This window comes from Hemicordylus capensis, chromosome 12 (assembly GCF_027244095.1).
Source record: "Hemicordylus capensis ecotype Gifberg chromosome 12, rHemCap1.1.pri, whole genome shotgun sequence".
Lineage (NCBI taxonomy): Eukaryota > Metazoa > Chordata > Lepidosauria > Squamata > Cordylidae > Hemicordylus > Hemicordylus capensis.
The window spans coordinates 20,341,980-20,367,847 of NC_069668.1; the positions used below are offsets into that span (position 1 = coordinate 20,341,980).

The 25,868-nt window shown below is 53.0% G+C and overlaps 1 protein-coding gene across 8 annotated transcripts in view; it reads right to left on the bottom strand.

Annotated features, from left to right (window-relative positions):
- Window positions 1-618: 618 nt before the first annotated feature.
- Window positions 619-25,868, bottom strand: part of ACACA (acetyl-CoA carboxylase alpha) — a 140,041-nt gene continuing 114,791 nt past the window's right edge. For all 8 annotated transcript variants that reach the window (XM_053274908.1, XM_053274909.1, XM_053274910.1 and 5 more), the window contains 7 exons: window positions 25,112-25,247; window positions 20,744-20,921; window positions 19,935-20,047; window positions 13,778-13,932; window positions 12,195-12,365; window positions 3,955-4,091; window positions 619-2,729 (listed from right to left, as the gene is read on the bottom strand). In XM_053274908.1, coding sequence (XP_053130883.1) covers window positions 2,603-2,729; window positions 3,955-4,091; window positions 12,195-12,365; window positions 13,778-13,932; window positions 19,935-20,047; window positions 20,744-20,921; window positions 25,112-25,247 — 1,017 coding nt within the window. In that variant the 3' untranslated portion in view covers window positions 619-2,602. The remainder of the gene's footprint in view (window positions 2,730-3,954; window positions 4,092-12,194; window positions 12,366-13,777; window positions 13,933-19,934; window positions 20,048-20,743; window positions 20,922-25,111; window positions 25,248-25,868) is intronic.

The window sequence follows — 25,868 nt, forward strand, 5'->3', positions numbered from 1 at the left end:
GTCAAGATAATACTCCCCCACCCACAACCCCCCGCACAGCCTTGTCAACTAGCCTCTGGTGTTGGACGGGCTAAGAATTAGTCTGCAGCTCTGGGCTTTAAGCAGTTACTTTGGGGACAGGCTCCACTGCCCCACTGAACTTCAGACTCCTCTTACTGAGATATTTCCTCCACCACCCCCTCTGTAACCACCAGGATTAAGAACAGGTGACTTAACTGTGATGATGTTTCTTTGAGTGGTCTTCCACACCTATAGGATTGCGCCTGCGCAGAAACCAGCCCCAGACCTTGCAAGAACCTGAGGAGAGAGATTTCTGGCGGCCACCCTGCGGCCGCTTTCTAACCACGAGTAGTTCTACCACCCAACACTCCTCCGTTGGATCCGCCACGGGACAAGTATTCACAATGGTGGCCTTTGTGTCCCTGAAAACATAGGTTCCCAAGCATTCCAGGGGAGATGCTCTATGGCCTCCTTATTGAATTCGGAAGGTGGTGGCGGCACAAATCCCGGAAGATGGTTTTGAACATCAAGACTGTTTCAAGTCTGGGTGTGAGGAAGAGCCTCACCTGAATGAAGCCGGTTCCTGGGAACATGAAAGCAGAACTGAGACAGACGAAGTTGGTCTGATCTGCTTTTATTAAAAGAAACTTGAGGTAAGTGCATAACTTCAGCACCAGGAGTTATCCACAATGTACATCGACAATAATACTTCAGTGGGTCCAGCTGAGCTCTCTGCCTACCCCGCTGAGGGACAGCTTTTGGTCTGCTGAAGGCGTCACCCCCCCCACCCCGACTCCAGGGACCCCTCAACCTCTCACCCCAATGTGCCTCTCGGTGTGATCAATGCAAAGACTCAAGGCAGCCCTTCTCTCTCTCTCTCTCTCTCTCTCTCTCTCTCCCTCTCGCAAACAAAAAGGGGTAGGAATCTCCCACAACCAGACCGCCCCAAGGTGGCGGCGGGATTCCAAGAAGAGCCACTGACTTGCTGGCTCTCGTGGCCAGAGGGGTGGCACCAGATCTAAGCTGACAGGAAGAGCGGGACCCTTTCGGAGACCCGGGCAGAGACCGAGAGGGACGCATTGAGCCGGTTGTGGGGACTCACACCGTCAACATGAGGGTCCCTGGGCTCTGCCCACCAGCTGTACTGAAGTGTCATTTTAAGAAGAATTCACATGAGCACAGCCGGACTTCTCTTGCTCTATCCAGACAGACACTTCCCTTGGCTCGGGTGGAGGAAGTGGCTGGAGGCGTTCCCCCCCTCCCGCCAGCCCCCAAGAGGAAGCAGCTGAAGGCAGGGAGAAAACCTTCAAGAAAGCTAGCGTCCACATCCAATGACAACAGTCTCCTCTGTCGCTGGATGTCTCAGTGTGAAACCAGGTTGCTTTGGGAGGGCGCATTCGAAGGGAGCAAAATGCTGGCAGGGGGAACGGCAGCCCTCCCCTCCCCTCACCCCACCTCTTGGAGGCGTCCCCTTCCTGGGGCGGATGCCAAGCAGGGCACGTTACAGCACACCCCATGGGGTGGGGTGGAATGGTGGGGGGGGCAGCAGGCGGGGAGAGGTAGGGTGCCCTGGAAGCAGCAGCGTAGCCCCAATCACCTCCCGGAAGCCCCCAGGGCTGGGGGTGGCTCCAACCTTCCAAGACCGAGGCGGGCGCTTTGCGGAAGAGCCGCCTTGGCCAGCCTCCCTGCAGAAACAGCAGCCAAGGCCAACTCAGGCACTTCCTAGACCGGCAGGGGTGTGCAAGGTGGCCTGCCCCACCACCAGCCAAGAGGCCGGCCAGCTCGAGGATCAGGCGGAGGGGGGAAGCCATGCAGTTGGGACTCCTTGTCTAGGGGGCTGTTCTCCAGGCCCATGTCACACTGAGGCCCGGTTTCCAGGTAAAAACAGGGACATGGTCCGGCGACTTTGCCCGTGATCGGGGTTTCAGAAACAGTCACGGGACCTGCCAGAGGGACCCGCCCCGCCGCTCCAAAGAGAGGCGAGGCCTCTTTGTCCTCTGCCCAAAGAGGGCACAAGTGTGTCAGCAGAGACTCCTCCTCTGTGGCTTGAAGGTGGCCCCTAGCAGGGAGGGAGAGGTGTCAGGCACGCCAGCCAGTGGCTTCCACAAGGGGCGAAGCCTTTGCCGGTTGGACCCAGAGCAGTGCTGGCAGATACTGGACCCTTGGAGGGCGGGTGGGGGCAGGGGGGCAGCTGAGTTAACCAGTGACCCACAGGGCAGAAATTGAGGCAGGACAAAGACTTGGCAAAGGGGCCCCTCACAGGCCCCCCCCCCCGACATTTCTTCTTCTTAAGTTGAGACCTCGGGGTACATCAGTGAGTACCTTTCATCATCTCCCAAGTGCTGTGCGGCTCGTTGGCACCATGTCCCACATGGTTAAATAAATAGGTACCAGGACAACATCTATAAGTGAGTCTGAATTCCTCCGGTCTCTGGAGACTCAGAGGAGGACAAGGCGCTTCTCCAGTCCAGGTTGAACATAGGAGAAAGCACAAAAGTCCTTTTCTGGCATTTCCTCTGCAGGGCGCAAAGAGGCACACGCGTTGGGAAGGCAAGAGGAGGAGAAGGAGGAGCCCTGCTCGCTCTCTGGGTGGTGCCTCGGCTTACGTCGAGGAAGGAGAGTCCATGGTGGAGAGGATGCGCACGATCTCCGCTCGCTGGGTGGGCGAGATGTGTTGGGTCATGTGGACGATGGAGTCCATGGCAACTTCCGGGTTGGCCTGAACCAAGCTAGGGACGAGAGGAGGAGAGGGGATGTGGGTCAGGCCCTCTGCCTGGGGAGGCAAGCCGAGGCTTCCGGGCTGCCTCCACATCTTTACAAAGAGCAAATCCATCAGAGCAGGGGAGGGGCGGAGAGCTGGTCTGGCGGTAGCCAGCATGGATGGTCCCCTTTGCTAAGCAGAGTCTGCCCTGGTTTGCATTTGAATGGGAGGCTACATGTGTGAGCCCTGGAAGAGATTCCCCTTTGGGGATGATGGGGCCGCTCTGGGAAGAGCACCCGCCTGCTTGCATTCAGAAGGTTCCCAGTTCCCTCCCTGGCAGCAAGAGAGGACTGAGAGAACGGCCCCTGCCTGCAGCCTGGGAAAAGCCGCTGCCAGTCTGTGTAGACAACAGTGAGCTAGATGGACCAAGGGTCTGACTCAATAAGTGGCAGCTTCCTCTGTTCTTATGCTCCTAACACACATGAAGAAGATGCTCGTTACAGCCAGATCACTTCCTTTTAGCCTGCACTTGATGTTTCAGTAAACCTTCGGGCAGGGAATGGTGGCGCGCGCGCGCGCGCACGCGCGTGTGTGTGTATACACACAGAGAATTTTAAAAAGCTTCAAACAGCACTCTGTACAAGTATTGTCCAGATCCAAGAAGGATGCAAATAACTGTGCAGATCCACATCACAGAAACAGTGTGTAAGAGCAAGGCCAGCTTTGCCGCGGCTGGTGGCCTCTCTTAACTGGAAGGAGGTGCAGCACGTCCGAGCTGCCCTGCTGCCTGACAAGCCCCGGCCTGTTCTGACGGGCCAACTCCTGCCACAGAGCTGACTCTTGCTGCAGCAGCAGGTGGGGCATTGGCCTGGGCCGATGACGTCTCTTTCCTGCAGCAGGCCTGGGCTGCGGAAGAAGGCCGAAGCCCTGTCGCTATGTACCAGGACACACCGGGCTGGAATGCTTCCGAAAAACAGGCCCGTGCCCGGCTCTCCTCCTCCTCCTCCTCCAGGGTCTCCCCCATTGGTTTCTTCCATGGCTCGCCCCATAGATCAGCCATGGTGCAGGCCCCAGCCAGCCACCGGCACACTCCCTGTGTTAGGACTGTGTCGGCAAGCCGGCAAGCCACCAAGACCCTTCTGACGCCTGCTGCCCCCCCTGAGGAGCACTGGGAGAGGGCGGGGCTGGGAGGCAGGACCAGCAAGGCGGGGTGTGAAACCAGTGCATGCTCCCCCCAGCAGGAGCCCCCTCACCTCCGGATCTGCTTGAGGATGTAGTCCCGGGAGATGTACTTGATGTTCTCGTCCACCACCGAGCGGGTGCCTTCTTCTTCCGTCAGCTGCTTCTCCAACCATTCCACCAGGTCCTTGTTGTTATCCCACAGGTACGCCTGCAAGCCCAGACAAGCCCAGCAGCGTTAGCTCCAGCCCACGGCTCTGTGGGGAGGCAGAGAGGCCCCCTCTCCAGCCCCTGCCAGCCCTGACCAAGATGGTACCACCAAGAGCGGTGCCCTTAGAGAGCCCTGGCAGGTTGCGGGGCCTGGGGCAAATCAGCCACCCCTTCCAATTAATTCTAATGGGGCCTGGGGCGGTCGCCCTGCTTGCCCTGCCCTAAGGACAGCCCTGGCTGTGCCTGCCCTGGAGAGGGGGCCCTTGGCCACGCCCATTGCCTGCAAGGCCCCTGCTCTCACATGACAGCTGTACCAAGACCTGCTTGGGATGCCGTGGCCCGAGACCCTCTTCCCCTCTTGCTCCTCGGCTGGCCCCCTCCCAGCAGCAGTGGAAAAGCCAGCCATGCCCCCCCCGCCCCCGAGGATGCCCAGTCGCCAAGGCCTGGTTTGGGTTTCTGGATGAAAAGTCACAGCCAGGCCATGAGAAAGAGTCCAGGCGGATCTCCCTTCAGAGCTGCGCTGGCCTCCTCTTGCATTGGGCACAGCTCGCCTGAGGGCAGGAAAAGCTGCCACCTGCCTCTCTGGGTCAGGAAGGGGCAGCCTTGTCCTCCCTTGATGGATGCCGATCGATTGGAAGGAGGCAAAGCCAGAGTGACCACCCATGCAGAGAGCGGGAGGCAGCCTCCGAACTGAGCAGGCAGGTAATAATCGATAAATAAACAAATAAAACAACAACAACGTGATAGCAGAATAGAAGAAAAAGAGATAGAAAAAAACCAACAAAATACAAAGATCTACCAACTGGAATTGAAAGAATGTGGCAGAAAAAGACCCAAATAATCCCAGTGGTCATTGGCGCCCTGGGTGCAGTCCCAAAAGACCTTGAAGAGCACCTCAACACCATCGGGGCCACAGAAATCACCATCAGCCAATTACAAAAAGCAGCTTTACTGGGAACAGCCTATATTCTGCGACGATATCTATAACCATTGACAATAAAATTCTGGCATCCCAGGTCCTTGGGAAGGACTCGATGTCTCGATAAAACAAACCAGTCAATAACACCTGTCTGACCGTGTAAATAAATAAATAATAAAAACTTTCTTTGTTAGATGCTCCATAACAAATTGTTCTCTGGGTGGCTAACAAAGGATTAAAACATACAATAAAAACACAGAACACATTAAATCATAACAGACAAAAACCAAGAAAAGTAAATACAAAATACAATACGAAGCAGCTTAAACACTCATTTTAAAATTAGTTAAAAATCAGATCCAATCTGAAAACCCGAATTTAAGAGGCCCGGGTGAACAAAAAGGTCTAGGCCTGGAGTCTAAAAGAACAGAGTGACGAAGCCAGGCAAACCTCACCGGGGAGGCTGTTCCATAAACAGGGTGCCACCACCAAAAAGGCCCTCTCCCTGGTAGCCCCCCGCCTCGCCTCGTTTGGCAGGGTTTACTGGGCTCACAGGAGCATTTAATTTAATTTAATTTAATTTACTTCTGCCACAGTTTAACCTGCTGCATAGTTCCGATCACAGCCCCCAAAGCAGCAGTTCAGACATGTCTGCGGTACTCTTCAGAATCCAGCTTCTTTTAAAGCAAGATGCTAGTCCTCATTAGGCTTGTACTAAAAAAGCAAGGAAAAGGGCATGTTTCTTTTCTAAAGCCCCGAGTTCGGTTTCTCTGGTCCGTAACCAAGGAAGAAACCTAACCCTCCATTTTAGCAGCAATGAACCCTGCGAGGGAGGTCAAAGGGCTGCTGTTCTCGGGGGGGAACCCCAGCATCCCCTCCCCCCACCCACTTTTTGGCCAAGATCATTTAGCTTGGTATTTGCTAGGTAGTTGACTGCATAATCATTCAGGAGTGTGTTAGGAGTCTAATAGCCCTTCTCGCTGCTTCTCCTCTCCTCTCATTTTCTTTACAAATCATTTAAGAATCGCTAATGGTTTCAGGGGTGGGGGGGGAGAACCCCCCCTCCCCAAGTACCACCATTAGCACTCATTCATATTTATGTCATTTTATTTGGGTAATTAAACACAAAAGCTCATCATTTAAAGGTGCACTATCCTTCTCTGTTGCATTGCTAACGAAGTCAAAGTCAGAATGACAATGAATTCTGCACCGTGATTTAATCAGCGGTCGTGTTAAAAATCCCTCCGTGAAGCATCATCTCCTTGCGGCCTTCTGGGCTGGAAACAGTGGTGGGGCTCCTCAGAGGGGCAGTCCTCGCCCCAGCAGCTCAGCGCACCACGGAGGCAGCTGGCTCTGGCTTCCTCCAAACGGGCCGAAGCAGCGTCTGCTGGTGTCCGATGCCCCAGGACGCGCTTGCCCGCGGCTTCGGCGCCAATACGTTTGCACGTGGCCAGAGCATCCATTGGCTGCATCCTTTTGAGAATGCGTAAGGAAGGTGCAAAGGAAAACCACACGGCCAGCACACGCATCGTTCGGAGGAGAGAGCCTATGGTTTGCGGGAATCTGAAGCTTTCCCTGTCCCCGGGGCACACCAGACCTAGAACCGCTCCAAGGAATAAACAAATTCAAATCCCATCAGTATGGTGGGATTTGGAAGGAGCGTCGGCATGGATTTCAGCACCAAGCCTCCGCCTCCCTCAAGGGCTTCAGCAAGCTCCTGCCCTGCCCTGATTCCAGCTCGGGCTTCTTTCTTTTGAAGGAAGGAAAGGCTCCGCCAGAAGGAACAGGTCTCGCTGGGGGACTCCAGCCTCAGCCCCACTGATGCCGCGGGAGGCACCGTTTCCACCAGCGAAACAGAGCCCTTTGCTCAGTGGCCTGCTGGCGAGATCTCGGAGCAGGCTGCAGGGCTGGGAAATCGCCATCATGAGCGCAGAGATGCTCCTACTTGGAGCCCAGCCACCCTGGCCTGCCGCCGCCTTCCCCAGCTGCAGAAGCAACGTCCTCTGCATACCAAGCAAGGGGCCCCACGTGCCCCCTCACCCCACCCCACCCCCCCAGACACCTTTCCCCATTCAAACTGCAGGCGCTGCCATTTGGTGGACCTGGGGAAGGCTCGGATTTGCCCAAGAATCCCCCAGCTTTTAGTTGAGGCGGATATTTAATACTCTTATTAATCATTTTTAATCCGTTTGCCTTTAATTAAGAAACAGCATGATGCTTTCCTATCAACATATGCCAGGGAGCAGATTAATTGTGGCTTAAGATAACTCCCCTTGATTGGTGTAATGTATTCGCTAACTAGACACCCGGCTCACTCCCTCTTTCTTCTTCTCCTTTCCCCTTTTTAAAAGACGCTAGAGACACACTCCCTTGGGAAGCCGGGAGCCCTCCAGGGAGAAAACTGCCCCCCCACACACCACCCCTTCCCCTCTTTGAACCCCACAGCGCGTCAGATGCGCCCTGATGGATGGGCCCCTTTCTTTCTGTCGCTTGTGCGTTGCAAACAGGATGGACAGGCCCCAAGATCAGGCTGAGAGAGATTCCTGCCTGCCACCTTGGAGAAGCCGCTGCCAGTCTGTGAAGACAATACTCAGCTAGATGGACCAATGGACTGACTCAATATAGGGCAGCTTCCTATGTTTCCTGTTTCCTATGTTCCTCTGAGCCCCCTGGGAAAGTGAAGCCGGCAGCAAGGCGCTCTGAGGGCTGCTTCTTTCAAGGACCACCCCCCGCTTTAATGCTCTGCCAAGACCCCTCGCAGGAGGTAGATGTGGCCAAAGTGGTTTCAGGTTCAAGACCAAGGTCAGAGGGAGCCACTCAAGAGCTTCCAGGAAAATATCAAAGCTGTAGAAGAGCAGCCGGAGGGGCGGTGGGGGTCTGCCAGGCCACGGGGTGGAGCCATGACATGCTCAGGGCTCCAGGTTCAATCCCTGAGAGAGAGGCACAAGACCCCCTGTCTAGAAGCCTGGAGAGGGGCTGGCAGTCAGTCCGATAGCCGCCCGCCACTGCCTGTCAGTGAAGACCGTCCACTGAGCTCGATGGGCCAAGAATCTGACTCGGCGGCAGCAGGCGGCTTCCTGTGGGCCTCTCTCTGCTCCTGGGGCACAATCCAGCAACGTTAGCTATAACCAGGGCCCATCACACCGCGACCAAACTGGCAAGGCCCGGGAGACAGACTTCTGCTCCAGCTGCCACTTGACATGGGGCGGGGCTCACATTCCTGGATGTGCTTTCCTACTAAAATACAACTCCTTCCGCCCAGAAAACTGGCCTTGCGAGGGAGGGCAGCTCTCAGCCAGCCTTCTCTGTCGGGCTCTTTCTACGCGCCCCGCTCTGGCGTCCCCTTGGGCAGCATGAGGGTTTCAGCTTCCCCACGGCGTTTCCCACAATGCTCTGGTGCCAGGGAGGGGCGCAGGGCAGAGTGCAAAGGCAGAAGCCCAATTTTTTTGCATTAAATCAGTTTTTAAAGCCTGGAAACGCCGACACACAAATGAAAGAAACCTTGGTTTGGAAACACATGCATGGCGGGGGCGGGGGGAGGAGAAGATTCTGCATAGTGGCAGCCCAAAATTCTGCACCACAGACAGCAGAATTCCACAACTTGTAATAATTACACAACCGGTTACACAATCTGGTCGAAATGCAAACCAATGAAAACAAAACCTTGTATGGATTCAACAATATATACGAGCATTAACGGAGAATGCAAGTATATAATAATAATAATAATAATAATAATAATAATAATAATAATAATAATAACAATAATAATAATAATAATAATAATAATAATAATTATTATTATTATTATTATTATTATTATTTCCTTGTTGGCATTTTTCGTATATTTTTTTCGGTTAAGCGACATTTCTTCCAGTAACTTTGCTGTCTCCAGCCCTGGTTGGAAGATCCTGAGTCCTGTAGCCCACTTGCCACCAGATGTCCAGGGACTATAGCACCTGGTGCGGTCCTTGTTGACCCGGGCGACCACCGATCCGGTATAGATTTATTAAAGTTACGTCTCACCATATTGTTGATGGGAGAGGCACTCTTTGTGTGGCTCCTCTGGTGAGACCTGTCCAGTATGGTTGGACCTCTGGCATAGCTCTCACCTTCCTCAGAGCACACAAGCCCCACAACCACGCCAAGGTAGTGCCTCACTGGGGCAACTTGTAATAATTACTGTTTAATAATAATCACTTGTAATAATCACTGTTTAAGCTTTTGGCTTAAACACCTAACAAGCCTTCATAAACAACTATCAAAACAGTTCAATCACATTATGAAAGGCGGTGATATTGAACAATGGCTAACAACTAGGAAAACTCATCTCATCATGAAAGACCCAGCAAAAGGTGCAGTTCCAAGTAATTATAGACCGATAACCTGCCTGCCAACCATGTTCAAATTATTAACTGGAATAATAGCAGATGAAGTGATGCAACACTTATTAACTAACAAACAGCTTCCAGTTGAACAGAAAGGAAATTGCCCGAACACCAGAGGCACAAAAGACCAGCTGCTGATTGACAAAATGATTTTAGAAAACTGCAAGAGAAGAAAAACAAATCTAAGTGTTGCATGGATTGACTACAAGAAAGCCTTCGATTCATTGCCTCACACATGGATACTAAAATGTTTAGAAACAACTGGTGTCAGCAAAAATATTCAGATATTTATAAAAAAAGCAATGAGCATGTGGAGTACACAGTTAACAATCAATGGCGAGACACTTGGACAGGTTAGCATTAGAAGAGGCATTTTCCAAGGGGAATCACTATCCCCTCTATTGTTTGTAATCGCCATGACCCCACTTTCACAAATACTAAACAAAACAGGCCTCGGATACCAAACAGCTAAAACATCAAGTCAAATCAACCATCTGCTGTACATGGACGATCTGAAGTTGTATGGAAAGTCCCAGTCAGAAATCGAATCGCTGCTAAACACTGTCCGTATATTCAGTAGTGATATAGCAATGGAGTTTGGACTAGACAAGTGTGCTGCATTAATAATGAAAAGAGGAAAAATAAGAAAAACAGAAGGAATAGAACTGCCCAATGGAAGCAAGATCAAGAAACTGGAAGAGAAAGAACCTTACAAATACTTGGGCATTCTCCAGGCTGATAACATCGCACACACTGAAGTTAAAAGAAAAATTGGAAATGAATACATCAGGAGAGTTAGAAAAATCCTCAAGTCCAAACTCAATGGCGGGAACACCATACAAGCCATAAACACCTGGGCTATACCTGTTATCAGATACACTGCAGGAATAATAGACTGGACCCAGGCAGAGCTAGAGACGCTAGATCGTAAGACCAGGAAAATCATGACCATCAATCATGCTCTGCACCCCCGCAGTGATGTCGATAGGCTATACCTCCCTCGCAGCACAGGTGGAAGAGGAATGCTGCAAGTCCATCAAACAGTAGAGGAGGAGAAAAGAGGCCTTGAAGAATATATCAAGGACAGTGAAGAAGATGCACTTCAAATAGTCAAGAACGAGAAACTATTCAACACCAATGAAAGAAAGCAGGCCTACAAGAAAGAACAAGTCAAGAACTGAGCAGAAAAATGGAGAAATAAGCCCCTGCATGGTCAATATTTGCACAATATAAATGGAAAATCAGACATCACCAAGACCTGGCAATGGCTTAAGAATGGCAACTTGAAGAAAGAAACAGAGGGTTTAATACTGGCTGCACAAGAACAGGCACTAAGAACAAATGCAATAAGAGCCAAAGTCGAAAAATCCACCACAAACAGCAAGTGCCGCCTTTGTAAAGAAGCAGATGAAACAGTGGACCACCTAATCAGCTGTTGTAAGAAGATCGCACAGAGTGACTACAAACAAAGGCATGACAAGGTAGCAGGGATGATACACTGGAACATCTGCAAAAAATACAAGCTACCTGTAGCCAAGAATTGGTGGGACCATAAAATTGAAAAAGTTGAAGAAAATGAAGATGTAAAAATATTATGGGACTTCCGACTACAAACAGACAAACATCTGCCACACAATACACCAGATATCACTGTAGTCGAGAAGAAAGAAAAACAAGTCAAAATAATCGACACCAGGGGATAGCAGAATAGAAGAAAAAGAAATAGAAAAAATCACCAAATACAAAGATCTACAAATTGAAATTGAAAGGCTGTGGCAGAAAAAGACCCAAATAATCCCAGTGGTCATTGGCACCCTGGGTGCAGTTCCAAAAGACCTTGAAGAGCACCTCAACACCATCGGGGCCACAGAAATCACCATCAGCCAATTACAAAAAGCAGCTTTACTGGGAACAGCCTATATTCTGCGACGATATCTATAACCATTGACGATAAAATTCTGGCATCCCAGGTCCTTGGGAAGGACTCGATGTCTGGATAAAACAAACCAGTCAATAACACCTGTCTGACTGTGTAAACAAGAAATAATAATAATAATTCAATTTCTAAGAGGTAAAAGGTGCCTCTTTGCCCACTTAGCAGGGGTAATGGTATATACTGATTTTTTAAAAATATGATCATCATAATCAAGCCGTGTGTTTAAAAAACTGTGCAGTCGCATAAGTTGTACTGAGTCAATAAAAATAGATGGGTGTATTTCAATAAAATTTATACAAATTAATCATTAAAATAGTCTCTATATCTAACTGAAAAGCTAGATCATTTCGAAGATATCTTATTGCTGGTATAAAGGGAGATCTGCCAGTGGATATTCCCAAGATGACGTCTCAGCTAATAATTTTGCCAACATCCGAGGAGACCTATATTCTCGCCAGACGCCTTTCAGCTTTCCCTTCTTCAGGGGCAGTTTTCTGGAGAATCTCTTTCTACTAGTGGTATCTGCCCACCATGAGGATTGAGTTGTTGTTAGCTTCTCAATTATTTTAACCCATTCGTATCTGCGGATACTGGAAACAGGTGTCTATTAGACAATACACGGAATTGCGAACAGCAGTTCCGTGAATAACGGGGTTCTCCTGTAGATACTATTTTAACCATTATTTTGTATGGATTTTACTGAAACATACAGATCTATTTACTGAAACACACGATCTGGCTCATTCTCCTCGTATTTCCACAATTCATGACAGCTGTGTTGAGTCACATCGGGCCTCAGCTCCGAAGAGTCGGGGCGGGGGGAGCAGGGTGTACACAGTCAGAAACGAGGCGTCTCCTTACCTTGACTGTGCCTTCCACTTCCACAAACCACCGTCTGAGCATGGCTTGGATCTGGCCGTCTGTCAGTTCGGGGTTGGCTTCATGGATCTTCTTCTTCACCGAGTCCTCCAGGAGCAGCCGCCGAAGTCTCCAGTAGAAGAAAGCCCGGGACGTCTTCCAGTCCAGAATGTCCTGTGTGGACATTTGAGGGGAGGTGTTGAAAAGGGGAGGGGGGGAGCAAGTTTTTAAGAGGATTGGAGCTCATTTGTGAGCCCCATATACTTTGGGACACTTTTACCATATTTTATTGGAATATGTATGAGGATGTTGGAAGATTTCATTTTTATATAATGGCCTTAATCGTGTTTTAAGATGTTCTATGTAGAGCTTTTAATTTTTATTATTAAAATACCCATTCTTATCCATATCTGTAGTTTGGAGAGAGAGAGAGATTACAGCCTAGTATTAGATTAGTCTTGTATTGCTCTGGTTTATCTTTTGGGTCAGGGATGCGCCCTGTTTTGATTATGTTCCCCACACAATGAGCCAAGGAGGGTCCTTGGATTAAAACCAAAGAGCTGGTTGGCAAGGGCCTCAAATCCAGCGGAGAAGGGTCAGGGGCTGGGCCGAGCCGGCGGAAGGACGCTCGGTGTCACGAGAGGCCAGGATTGTGGGAGCAAAGTCTCCCACCCAATTAAAAAACGCTGCTCCTAACATGTTGTCGCTTTGTTTATAATGAAAAGCAGGGTACAAATATATATTCAGGAAAGATAAACAAGTACATATTACACTCTAAAAACGATGTCCCCAAAGGGTTTCCCAAGACACCGTCTGTCTCCCCCATGGAGAAGGTTGCTTTATTAGATTTCTGGTTGGACGGCTGAAGAGTCTGCATGCTTCCCGACAGGGGAGACCAAGGAGGAGTTGTTTGGGGGGCTTCTATTTACTTAATTAAGTGTAACTCGATTGTTAAGGTATTGTTAAAATCAATTAAGATTTTAAAATGCAAGAGAACATTGCTTTATGGGGTGTTTCCCCATCTGTGCATGATGTCCGACGACTGCTGGTGTTCGCAAGCTCCCCTCTGTGCGCACACACACACACAGAGTGTCACACCACCCAGCTCACTGAGAGGGACCCATTCCCAAGGAGGGGCACACGGCAGCTCAGCCGGCCAAGCACTCTGGTTCTCCCCACTCAACGGGAGGGCCGCCAGCTAGACCCGTCATCAGCCTGCAGGGGGCCATGCGCCCGGAGCACCACTCTGGCTGGACGCCCCCCCCCCACACACCCCCAGTGCTTTCCACAGGGCCTGTGGGTGCTTCAGGGGATACTGAAGGAGCTACCTCTACTGCCAAGCTTTTGACCTCAGCCATTTGTCCCCTTTTCAAAAGTGCTGAAAACATTCAGAATTTAAGGAGAGACTTTTCTCCCAAAGCTGTTTGGAGCATCCATTTAAAAAAAAATAAAATTAAATGCCAGGCTGGCTCAGGCCTTCTGCATGTCGGCCAGCCAGGATCTCCTCCTCCGCAGGCATTCTGTGCATGTCCACAGGCACCGGCACTTTTGACAGCAGCAGTGAGAAACGGATTCATAATACTTACCGTAATGACCCCCTTCTCCTGCATCCGGCCGGGCGTGTCGTGCAAGTCAGCAAACTGCACGGCTACCTGATGGTAAATGGGAATTAGGAATTCCTCCCGTTCCTTCAGCTTGGTCTCCAGTTCCTTCCGCTCAGTCGGACTTAGCTCCGGGGTGCCTGGAATCAAACAAAAAGACGGCTGTCAGAGAGCCCAAGAGGTGGGTGAGAGAGCGAGAGGAGAGCGAGCAGAAGGGGCTCCTTAGAGCGGGCTCCCTCGGCGGAGAAACGTTAGCTGGGAAGGAGCCACAGGTGAGTGAGCAATTCCAGGGCCCCCCAAGAGTGCCTGGCACCTTCCCCTCCAGGCAGAGCCTCTCAGCAAGCAACTCAGGGCGACAGAATCAAATCCAGAGAGCAAGTCCCAGGCAGGTCTAAAAATACCCACCAGAACGGCACTGAGGTGACCTAAGGAAATCTACAGATGCTGCAGCTCATGGAGAGGACCCTCCCCAGCTTCTGAGGCGGAGGAATTTCCAAGGCAAGGAGTGGAGGAAAAGGAAGGGAACCAGGACTGGAGATCAAGGGAGCTTTAGGGGCCACAAACGGCTGTGGGGGAGGCCTGCCCGTCTCCAGGAGGCAAGACACACGAGGGGCACACCAGCTCTTGACAGCCTCACCGCTGCCTCTTGAGAGGGCTGGCTTTTGGCGCCTCAGCTACCCTGTGGGAAGACCAACACTGCATTTCTGGACCATGCCAAGGCCGGTCTAGGCCGGGGGGGCCTCCAAATGCTGCTGCGTTGCCACCCCCATCCTCCTTAGTCACCGTGGAGTCTTTGTGGGCCCCACGGTGGAGAACCCCTGGCTTAGTCCTAGCGTGCCAGATGTCCCCAGAGGGCCACAAGCCAGCTGTGAAGCAGATTATCCACCCACAGCATTCCCTCCCCAGCACCCGATATTCTGCCTCTAAACATGGAGGCTCCATTCTTCACAGACTTACGTGAAGACATCTAAAGCTTTTTAAAAGCTACTCCAACTTCTGGCAGCCAATTCCAGACAGTGATTCCGTGTTGTAGGGGAAAGTGCTTCTGCTGGCCCACAAACCTATGGCCTATCAACCTCACTGGCGAACCGCAGATAAACATTCCCAGCTTCTTAGGATGCTGAAATGCTCTTGGGCAGACCAGATGGTTGAAAGGACAATTCAAGCAGGAAAAGCTCAAGCAACAGAGCCAGGCTATATTCTACCGAGCAAAGCAAAACGCCACCTCAAAAAACTCTTTCTGGGGCCCTCCAAAAACAAACATTCCATCAATCCATGGAGCACCTCCAAAGGGCCATTTCTTGAAGACTTTTGAGGAGACCATGGACAGCCAGGGAAACAAACCAATGGATCATGGAACAAATCAATCCAGAATTGTCACTGGAGGCACAAATGACCAGGCTCAAACTATCCTACTTGGGACACATTATGTGAAAATCCAGCTTCTTCGAGAAGTCCATCATACTGGGGAAAGTGGAAGGCAAGAGAAGAAGGGGATGACCAGCAGCAAGGTGGATGGACTCGGTTATGACAGCCGTGAATGCACCACGGAGAGACCTTCAAGGCCAAGTGGAAGACAGAACATCCTGGAGAGAATCTATCTATGGGGTAGCTGAGAGTCGACACTGACTAGACGGCACTTAATCAATCAATCAATCAATCAACGCCAGCCAACCCAGGAAGCAGCCTCAAACCAAGTCCGACTCTTGGCCCACCTCGCTTCGTACTGTCTATCCTGACAGGCAGCAGTTCTTCAGGGGTCCTTCCCAGCAGCCCTACTCGGAGATGCTGCCACAGATTAAACTCTGGGACCCTTCTGCGTGAAAAGCAGAGGCTCTGCTACGGAGCCAGGATCTAGCCCCCCAGCTGCGGCAATCCCCAAGGCGCTGAAAGCAAGGGGAAGGGGCAGCCCACCGCTCACACGGTCTGTGTAAACAGGACCAGACGCAAGAACCTGGTCTGGGGTGCTGCATTTCCAAGCCCCACGCGCCCCAAGGAGCCGGCCTGCAAGAGCCGGCAAGGAAGTGGGGCTGGCTGGGAGGCCATGGCTGAGCCAGCACCAGGGACAGCTCCCTGCTGGGCCCGGAGGAGGCAGAGGAAACTTGGCTGAGAAAGGGAGAATGAGGAGGAGGAGGGAGTCGAAAGGGCACAGACACTGGGCAGTGAGCAAGCCCACACCCGGCAGGCTCGCCCTTCGCCCGGTGCCGCGCACGGTTATTCCTCCGTATTTGCACAACACCACACGAGAGCATCCACAGTACTAGACTCTGCAAGGAATCGGGGCGTGGGGGCGGCCGAGAGGGCTCCCTTCCTCCGAGAGGAGGCCTTCAGAAGACGAGGGGGCCGTTTCCTTTCTCACACCCCCAAACCCAAACCCAGCTCTGGTGGGGGGGGCGGGGGGGGTGAAGGAAGCCAACCACCGCCCCTCACGCGCTTGTGCAGGCGTTCACGAGGCCGCCCCGGGTAACGATCCGGGCAAGATTAACAAATAGGTCAATGCCTATTTTCTACTTAATTTAAAAGTGGCCTCTATAAAGATTTTTTGGCTTCTGAACCCTGTTCTCCCAAAAGGGGAGGGGGGGAAAGTCACCATACGAAGGGGAAGGCATCGGGGTGGGGGGTGAGAAGGGGAACAAAGAGTGATTATCCGATCATTGATTGATTGTCAGGGATGTCTCTTAGTCACTGGGTATTGGGAAGGGCTGAGCTCTCCATCAATTCCAGAAGCCCGCCGTACAATTCAGCATCAGGGAAGAGGCGTCTTTCTCGTGCAGGCCTCGTCTCCAGGCCTCGGGCTTAACAACAGGGAGGCTGTGGGGCATGTGTGTGTGTGGGGAGGAGCCACCGCCGCCACTTGAGTTCGGCCCTCTCTCCATTTAAGAAGTGCACAAAAACTCCGTTTCCAGAGGGTTTTGTCCCCAGTCTGTGGGGAGGGGAGACTCTTTGTGCCCCTGAACCAGCGTCAGAAGGGAGCAGACATGCTCCGATCCCCCAAGACGGGGCGCTCTTGTCCACTAGCCGCCAGAAAGCCAGGATTTCTCGAACCGCACTCCTGCCGGGAACCCCCACCCTCCCAGTTTCCGCTGCAATATAGAGACAGTCAGCCCCACCTTGCAGGGGTGTTCTGTGGAACCCCACCGCTTGGAAGCCCGATGCCCGGGTCACCCAAGGAAGCCAAGCCATGCAGCCGAAGGACGCAGGAGTCTTCTGTTTTGCTGGATCCGACCACGCCCAGGGGCATGATCCTGCCGCATCCCGCCAGCGCAATGCAAAGAGCTGCAGCATGGAGCTTAAGTCAAAGCTGCCGCCAATGGGGAGGCCCTTGCCGTGGCCAGCTCTGAACGTTTCCCCCCTGGGCATTCAAAGTTTTAGAAAGCTTGCTTTCCTCCATGTATTAGAATAAGTGGTATCTGGAGAGGCAAGACACATACCCCCGTCAAAGCAACACACGGACCAAGACAGAGTAACCTCCAGGGGCTGCCATCGTAGCAAGAGAGAGGGGAGGAGGCCAGACCAGCACTCCTCTGCCCCTGCCCTCAACCAGGGGAGGGCAGGATTAGGGCCACACGCTCATGAGCGGCAGCCACTGCCAGAGAGACCTGTCCCTCTCGAATTTGCCTAAGCTGTACATAACATCGCAATAAGCTGTGGCAAGACGTTCCACTGGCCAATATGTCACAAAATTATATGCACTCGGATATGTGCATTACAACCAGTTACTTATCTATGTGCACACATCCCAAGGGTTTTTTGGGTTTTTTTGGTCTTGGTTATTTTCACCCCCTCATGTTTCTGGTTAATTTCTGGAGAGCAACTGTGGCCAGAATAAGGAGCCAATAAGGAGCCAAACACACCTGCCTTCTTTAAAAAGTCTCTAGCGGGCATGTTCACCCGGCACAGCCCTTTTTACCACCCAGGTTTCTTTCCTGGGCCCTTCCCAGATTAGCCCCTCCCAAAGGGTCACAACTACAGATCTCCTAAGTCTGCTTCCGTACTTCCTGTGTGGTGACACCGCAGTCCCTACGCTGACCGCAAGGGGCCGCCAACGTTTCCGATGCCTTCTTTCGGGTTTCCTCTTTTCATCAGAGTGCTACAACGCTGCAAGTCCGTTGCAGAAAAGTAGCTGCATTTCCCCGTTGCCAGAGTCTGAGATTCTGGGGATCGTTTCCGATACGACCCTGCCAAGCCGCAGCATTTCACCCCGGTCGTAGCGGGTAATCTGGGAAGCAGCCTACAGCCAAGGCGGGGAGCCCCCCCTCCCGCCCCGCAGCTCTCCTGCTTCCGCCCCGGCTCCTCACACGCCGACACTGAATGGCGTTCTGAGACGCACAAAACTCAACAATTTCTGTTACAGGGCTGGGAAATGGATAATGAGCAGATCCGTGTCACATTATGCCACAGAGGCTGCAGTGCACCCGCCCCCGCCATGCCAGGGGAAGCCCGGGGGGCTGAGAGCAGCTCCGGAGGAGCGCCCGCCACTGACCCCGGATGCCTCTCTTCCTGCGCCCGGCGCCCTCCGAGCCCCCGCAGACGGGGTGGTCCCGCTCCCCCCGGCCACCAAGCAGGTGCTGGGAGGAGTGACGGCAGCCATTCAGGGGTTAAGAAAGGCAGTGAACCCTCTGCTAATGAGCAGGCAGGCAGGCAAGCGGCGGTGGCGGCCGCAAGATAAATGGAAGCCTCTCCACTTCTGCTGGAGTCAGCATGAACTGGGCCTGCGGCTTGTTTGTGGCAAATGGAGTGCGCAAAATATCAAAGGGCAGTGATCCAGAAGACGACCGGCTTTGACAAATTTTAAATTGGCCAGAAAGAAAAACCAGCATAAAAAAGAGAGAGAGAGAGAGAGAGAGAGAGAGAGAGAGAGAGAGAGAGAATGGTGGGGGTGGGGGAGAGATAAAATTATGCAACTCTCTCTGTTCTGCAGTCTTGGCCCTTCCTGCAATTGCGCAGCGTTCGTGTGTTGTCGGGGTGGGTGGGGGGTGGGGATGGGGGGGACCACCACCACCGATCTCCCAACGCTGAGAGCAATTATGAGTCATTTGAGCAAGACACTTAGCAGCAACCAAGGCTTTTAGTGAGCCCTCTTGCTCGCTCTCTGTGTGCACATGGTTGTCTGTTGCCGTCCCTTTAATTAAGGCGGTGGAGTTTGCCTGGGACTCATTAGCCAGGGTGGGTTGCACTTCAATATGTACAGTCCCTGCACCTTTTTTTCATTTAGGTTTTTTTTTAAACCCTGAAATCGGAAAGGGGGGGGCGGTTAGCAGCAAAACGTTCTTTGTGTGTTGTAGGTGAACAATGCCGTGGGGAGCTTTTATGCAGAGAGAGAGAAGAGAGAGAGAGAGAAGGGTAGATAGTTTTGGGGCCAGCCTGAATCCCAAGGAGAAATTCTGTGTGCCAGTTCAGAACAGCTGATGTCAGGAGCAGGGGACACGGTGACCCTGATCGCCTGGCCACCTCCATGCTGCTGCAAGAGCGGAGATCCTGCTCCTCTGGGCCTCCGAGGCGTGGCAGCTGCTTCTGTGAGCCGCGGCCCCTCTGGGCGTGGTCTCCGCTGACAGCACCCTGGGGGGCCCCCCCAATGGACTTCGCTGGGTGCAAAGTGCCATCCTGGGGGGCTTCCGCTCCACCTTGCCTCCTGAGGCTGGGGGGACTCCGAATCCAAAGGCATCCCTGCTTCCGTCCGTGGGCTGAAGCCAAGGCAGCCAACCACGAGCTACAAGGGAGAGGCGTAGCGCCTCCTGCAGCCCACCAACTGAGACTCAAGGACGGATCACAGCCCACCAATCTGTTCAGGGCGCTTGCCAGGTTACCCGCCATGACAGTGTCACGATGATGTGTCCACTCAGTGTGCTTCCGTACTGCCAGCGTTTCAACATCACAGTCCCTGCCCTGTCAGCGAGGGGCCGTCCACATTTCTGATGCCTACGTTTGGATTTCACCCTTGTGCTTTAAGCCAGCAACGTTGCAGGTGCGTCGCACAAACGTTGCACTGTCTTCTCCCATTGTAGGAGGGTTACGCAAGCGATTTACGCTTTCAAAACCATCCCGCCAAGCCGGAGCATTTTACTGCTAAACAGCGCGCAGTCTGGAACGTCCCCCGGCCACCTCACGGACCAGCTGGAAGCAGAATCCTGTGGAGACTTACCAAGCCGCTCGGCCAGACGCACATAAATCGGATCCACGCGCCTCATGGTTTTCACCAAGTCCTTCTTGCGGAATTTGATTTCTACAGTGCCTTCCGGCTCCAGGACCCCACCTCTGAAAAAGGAAAGGAGGCTTCAGGCTGCGGCCGTAGCATCAACCCCAAAGAGCAAAAGCCCCACAAAAGGAAGGAAGGAAAGAAGGAAGGAAGGAAAGGAAGGGGGAGACAGAAGACTCCAGCACAAAGAACCAGAGTTGATCAGGGTGATAGTCTGAGGAGAGGAGAGCTGGTCTGGTGGAAGCAAGCTCGACTTGTCCCCTTTGCTAAGCAGGGTCCACCCTGGTTTGCATTTGAATGGGAGACTAGAAGTGTGAGCACTGCAAGAGATTCCCCAGAGGGGATAATGGGGCCGCTCTGGGAAGAGCATCTAGGTCCTCAGTTCCCTCCCTGGCAGCATCTCCAAGATTGGGCTGAGAGAGACTCCTGCCTGCAACCTCGGAGAAGCCACTACCAGTCTGTAAAGACCAAGGGTCTGACTTGGTATATGGCAGCTCCCTCTGTTCATGGGATGTGACCACTGCGGCCCCCAAGGAGGGAGAGCTCAGGTACAAAACCATGGATTCTGCATTCCTCTTGGACTGCGGATCCTGCACGTCACAGACAGAGCCAGCTGAAAAATCAGTTTTTTTCAGTGTAGGACTAGCTAAAACGCCAGACCCAAGGATCTGTAGCCCATCCAGGCTCGTCCAAGGGACTCTGGAGCCCACGGGGAGGACCACGGGGAGGAAGCCACCCGGGTTCCGCCGAGTTACCTGCTCTCCCGGTCGGCGTACATCTCCATGTGCCGGGGGTTAATGGTGGGGTCGATCACAACCCAGGAGCCCCCCCTCAGCTCTGCCTGGGGGGGGATGTAAACCAGGACGGGCTGCCTGTACTCCCGCAAGCCATCCACGATGTAGGCCCCAAATTTCAGCACCTGGTCGTACATGTCTGTGGAGAAAGGAGAGGCCATCATACAGGCTCTTGACCGCCCCCGGCAAGAGTCTGCCTCCTCTTCCTCAGGGTGCCCAACCTTTCCCAAAGAAATCCCTCTTCCACACGACACCGTGCTCACCGGTGGGATTCACTGCCACAGGGTGTGGTGACTCGGCCCGAGCACAGATGGCTTCTACAAGGACTGGCACAATTCAGAGAGATGGAAAGGTCTCTCCCAGACCCCCCTCTCAGCAGCGATGAGCTCTGACACCCCAACGGCCCTCCGTGTCCAGGCTCAGTTCTGCCCCCAAGTATCAGAGGCTGCTGACATACAACAGGGGAAAAGAGCCCTTGCCCAAACGCCCCACTGGCAAGTGGCCCAGAGGGAACCCTTTAGCGGTTCCACTCCTAGGATCAGCCGTGGTAGGAAACGGCTCTGAGCTACACCCACAAGCGACAAGCGGCAAAAAACCACCTGTAAACCATACTGGAAGGGATGCCGAAGGAGTTCTTAATTCTGACCTTTGACCTGAATGCCGGCAAATATAACGACGGCATCCAAAGATGCCGAAAGAGGAGGAGGAGGAGGGGAGGAACTTTTTGTGAAATGTAATCTCTTGATGAAACAAAAGATTCCCCCCTGCTTTTTTTTTTTTAATAGAGGGAATGACAAATTTATTGCTAATTAAACAATCACTTTATTATGTAGTGCTGGCAATAAACCACTTGAAGCTCCTTTCAGCTAATTCTAGTATTAAGAAAATAATTGCTCAATTCAAATTATTTTAACCAAATTAATTCTTTTAGTAGACATTTTTTAGTAGTGCTACATAATAAAATAATTGTGTAATTAGCAGGGCGTTTTTCACTCCTGCCACAAGCGTCTATTTTATTCAGCAAAAGCAGGAGATGCTGCCTCTCCTCTGCAGAGAGGTGGAAAAAGGAAGGGGGTGGGGGAGAGATGACCCAAAGCCCAGGCAAAGCCACCGTTCTTCTAACTCATTGGGGGGGGACACATCTGGCCCCAGGTGATCCTACGACTGCTGTGGCTCCCAAGGTCCTCAAGCCTGCACTCTGGCTTTGGAAAAGGCCTGGCACTGGCGGACAGGAGCCTCTGGTCTGCTCGTCCACCGTTTCTCACAATGCCGCCACGCTGAAGTATCGGGGTACCCCTGACCCCAATCCCGATACTTCAATCCCGATACTTCAACGCCATGCTCTTTGATAGGGAAACATACACGCACACACACACACACACACACACACACACACACACACACACACACACACAGAGGCCCCGTCCACAGCACGTGAGCGGCATCTGGGACTGAAGTATGCCTTTCTCTGGAGGGGCTCACTGCGTGGTGACTCTCCCCCCTGTTGTTCTCCTGCAGCGATGCTTTCTTGGGAAGGTGTGCCGTTTTGAATGGGAGGAGAGCTGGCCTGGTGGTAGCAAGCACGAATGGCTCCCTTTGCTAAGCAGGGTCCACCTGGATTTGCATTTGGATGGGAGACTACAGGTGAGCGCTGGAAGACGTTTGGGGCTGCCCTGGGAAGAGCATCTGCCTGCCTGCCTGCCTGCAGAAGGTCCCAAGTTCCCTCCCTGGCAGCAGCACCTCCAGGTTAGGGCTGGGAGAGCGACTCCTGCCGGCAACCTGGGAGAAGCCGCTGGCAGTCTGTGCAGTCAAAATACTGATGGATCAAGGGTCTGACTCAGTAGAGGGCCGCTTCCCCTGTTCCTATGGACCACGCAGCCCCAACAGAGGCATGCGCAGGAGGGAGGGGAGGCACCAAGCCTCCCCCTCCATGCCCCGAGCACCGTCTGCTTGTCTCATCCAAAGCTCCATGCAGACTTGGGACAGACAGAGCCGTGTTCCTGCACAGGCAGGCTTCCCCACGGATGCCCACGGAACCTGTGCCACCGTGCCAAGCGCTGCCCACTACACTGAGGCGGGAAGGAGTCTCTCGGGCCACGTGGAGTCCACCCCCCTGCAGGGAATGTGAGCCACAGCCCCAAGGAAGTTACAGTGGAGCTGCCTCCGACTCGGCCAGCCTCCCCCCCACCCCATGGCTCCATCCAGCAGGCAAAGCCGGGACGCTGGCCCCGCCCCCAAAGGGGTGCGACGCAGGGCTGAACAGGAGCAAGAGATGAGGAGGAGGAGTCTTCGTACCGGATGAAGGCGAGGAGTCAGCTCCTCGGGAGGAGCGGGGCCTGGAAGGGAGCAGGGAGGAGCCGGGCAGCACCACAAGTAGGGGGAGACTGAGACAGATCCCTGGAAAGGGGCGCCCGTGTCAAGCCCCATTCGGGTCGGCACACACGGACAGGGAGGTCTAGGCAGAAATCGCCCCCGCCCAGGGCAAAGCCTTAGACAAGGAGGCCTTTCCCACTGCGACGGGGGGCCCGGGGCGTCCCCACTCCGCAGTGGCCTGCTCCCTCCGTTCTTGGCAACGTCCAAAGCGGAGTCCACCTCAGTGGTTCAGCTGGAGGCCCGAGTCAAAGCCCCGCCAGCCAGCCCCACCCCACACGAAGCAGTCCACCCATCGCGCTCGCATCAAGAGCCTCCTAAATCCATTCCGTTCAGCCTCGGCCACGAGACAAGCATGCAGGGAATCGGAGATAAAGATATTTTTTAAAGGCCTTTTCATTCTGGTTAAAGTCGCTGCTAACTGCTCCTTTTTTTTATTGTTATTTATAACCTGTCCCAGGGGGTGGTGGAAAAAAATAAGAAGTCTAACATGGAAAACCAACGGAGAGCGGCCCGTAGTGCCACCAGCGAGGCGGTTTAATATCTTGGGGATTTGCATCCTATCAGCCCATTCACGCTGAGCCCGAGACCCCGGTGCTAATTTCGAGTAAATTTCACGCTTGATGTCTCGCTGTTGTGGGTCATTGCCGGTTCGTCTAAATAAACTGCTTCCCTCCATCTAAATATTCAAGGCTTTTAAAAAAAAATAATTAATTTTTGCATTATGTTGAATAGCCTTGCAGGCAGATAGAACTCGTTCAGTGAAGCCAGCCTCCCTCCTTCTCTCTCAGTGTGCCTTTAATTATATGGATTTTTTAAAAAAATTGTATGTATATAAATATACCCACACAAGCCAGCGTGTGCAGACACCCACACAGGCACAACGGCTTAAATTAGGCCTCCCAGGCCGACTTGTAAAGAGCCCCCTCCCCTCCTGTCAATTCTCAGCCTACCAAGAGCTGTCTCTAATCTTTTCCTATTCATTACACACAATTTTGGAGTCATTTTACCCACAGCGTGGCTGTTTCTTGGCGGTGTGTGTGTGTGTGTGTGTGTTCATATGCATGTGTTTGGGTGTTTTCAGGCACACTGAGGGGTGGGATAATTGTTTATTTGCATTGCCTGCCTGCTCTTCCACCACCCTTCTTGCTGCCCGGCCTCTCCAAGACTGACAACGGAGGCTGCCTCCCCTTCCTCCGTGGGTTCCTGTACTTGTCAGCACGGGAGAGAACGTCTTCTCCACCAGCAGAACCCAGCACAATGAGGCCTGGGGACGAGGCCAGCCACCACCCTCTGAGGCTAGGCAGGCTGCCTCCAGAACGGGGCCTTCTGCAGGGGTGGCCCCTGCCTCGGAAAACTCCTCCCCAGTACGCTGCTTCTGCTCCTTTTGGGGAGCTGCAAAGACGCCCCGCTTTTGCCAGACTCTTGCCGCAGTTTCGCTGGCAGTTCAGGCGGTTTTAGACACTGCCTCTGGCTCGATGATAATTGTGCTCGATTGGTTTTAATTTTGCTGCTGTTACGCTTTGCTTGTTTTAATTCTGTCAACCACATTATAAGCCACTTTGAGGGCTCTCTAGTTGAAAAGCAAGAGGGTTAATTTTTTTTAAATCCTGTAAGCTGCTTTCAGGTCTTTGGAAAATAGGCAGGATAGAATCCCGGAAAAAAAAATACAGGCCAGGGGCAAAGATCATCACCTTGGCTTTAAACGAAATGCACGTTTGCCTTCTGCTCTGTAAGCAGGTAAAATGCATGTTTACCTTCTACAAGTGAGAGAGAGGTCATTTATTTCGGTAGCTTCCAGGTGATCACCCACCCAGGGCGGCCCCAGTGTGCTCTCTGAGCGGCCAAAAGTGCTCACGCTCAGCCGGGTCCTTGTTGCTGTAGCCCACCCCCGCCGCCTCCTGCTTTGGCCAACCCCCCTGGTCTTCAGGAGAGCCGGTCCCCCGTTCCCCCGGTCACCTTTCATGCCTCCGGAGAAGCCTCTCCAGTTGGCAAAGACCATCAGCGGGAGCCCTTCCCGGTTGAAGTCCCGGATGGCTTGAGCGGTCTTGAAGGCGGAGTCGGGGAACCACACTTGGCCGGCTTGCTGGATAATCTGTGCCAGGGAGGAGACGGTCCCCAGGAAAAAAGAGAGCGACAGGCCATGAGTTAAGGTCCTCGGCACGTTGCAAGAGAGGAACGCGTCGCAATACTGAGGCCAAACGGGGGAGAGTCCAGCAGGCTACGACACACTCACCCCCAGCACCAACCCCGGGGGGGGGGATTCCATGCCTTCCTCCCATGGGACCCCCATCACCCCCCCCCCCCATTTGCAAAGGTCCTGTGCTCCAGCACCAGCTTTCTCAGCCATCCTGGTCACAATCAACATTTTCTTTCCAGCTCTGCTCAGAGCAGCGATTGAAACTGACCCCCACGGGAGGAGGAAGAGAGTGGAGTGGCGTGAGCGTGCTGGACGGTGCCCCAAAAGAGGCTGGATCCTATTTCAGTGAATGGGACCTTGGCTAGCCACGACTAACTCGTCTCTCTTGACTCCTGGGGTGCTCCGTCGGGATTCACTGCCTTTGAATACGAACCCGCCGGGAGGCAACCTGCATTCTGCAACTTGACTACAATTATGCAGACGGTGCACTTGGACATCTGTTCTGCTACCTATGGGGCAGCGGGTGGGCGGGACACGGAAGTGCCCCTGCCAAATTCCGCTCTTGGCCTTGGAGGT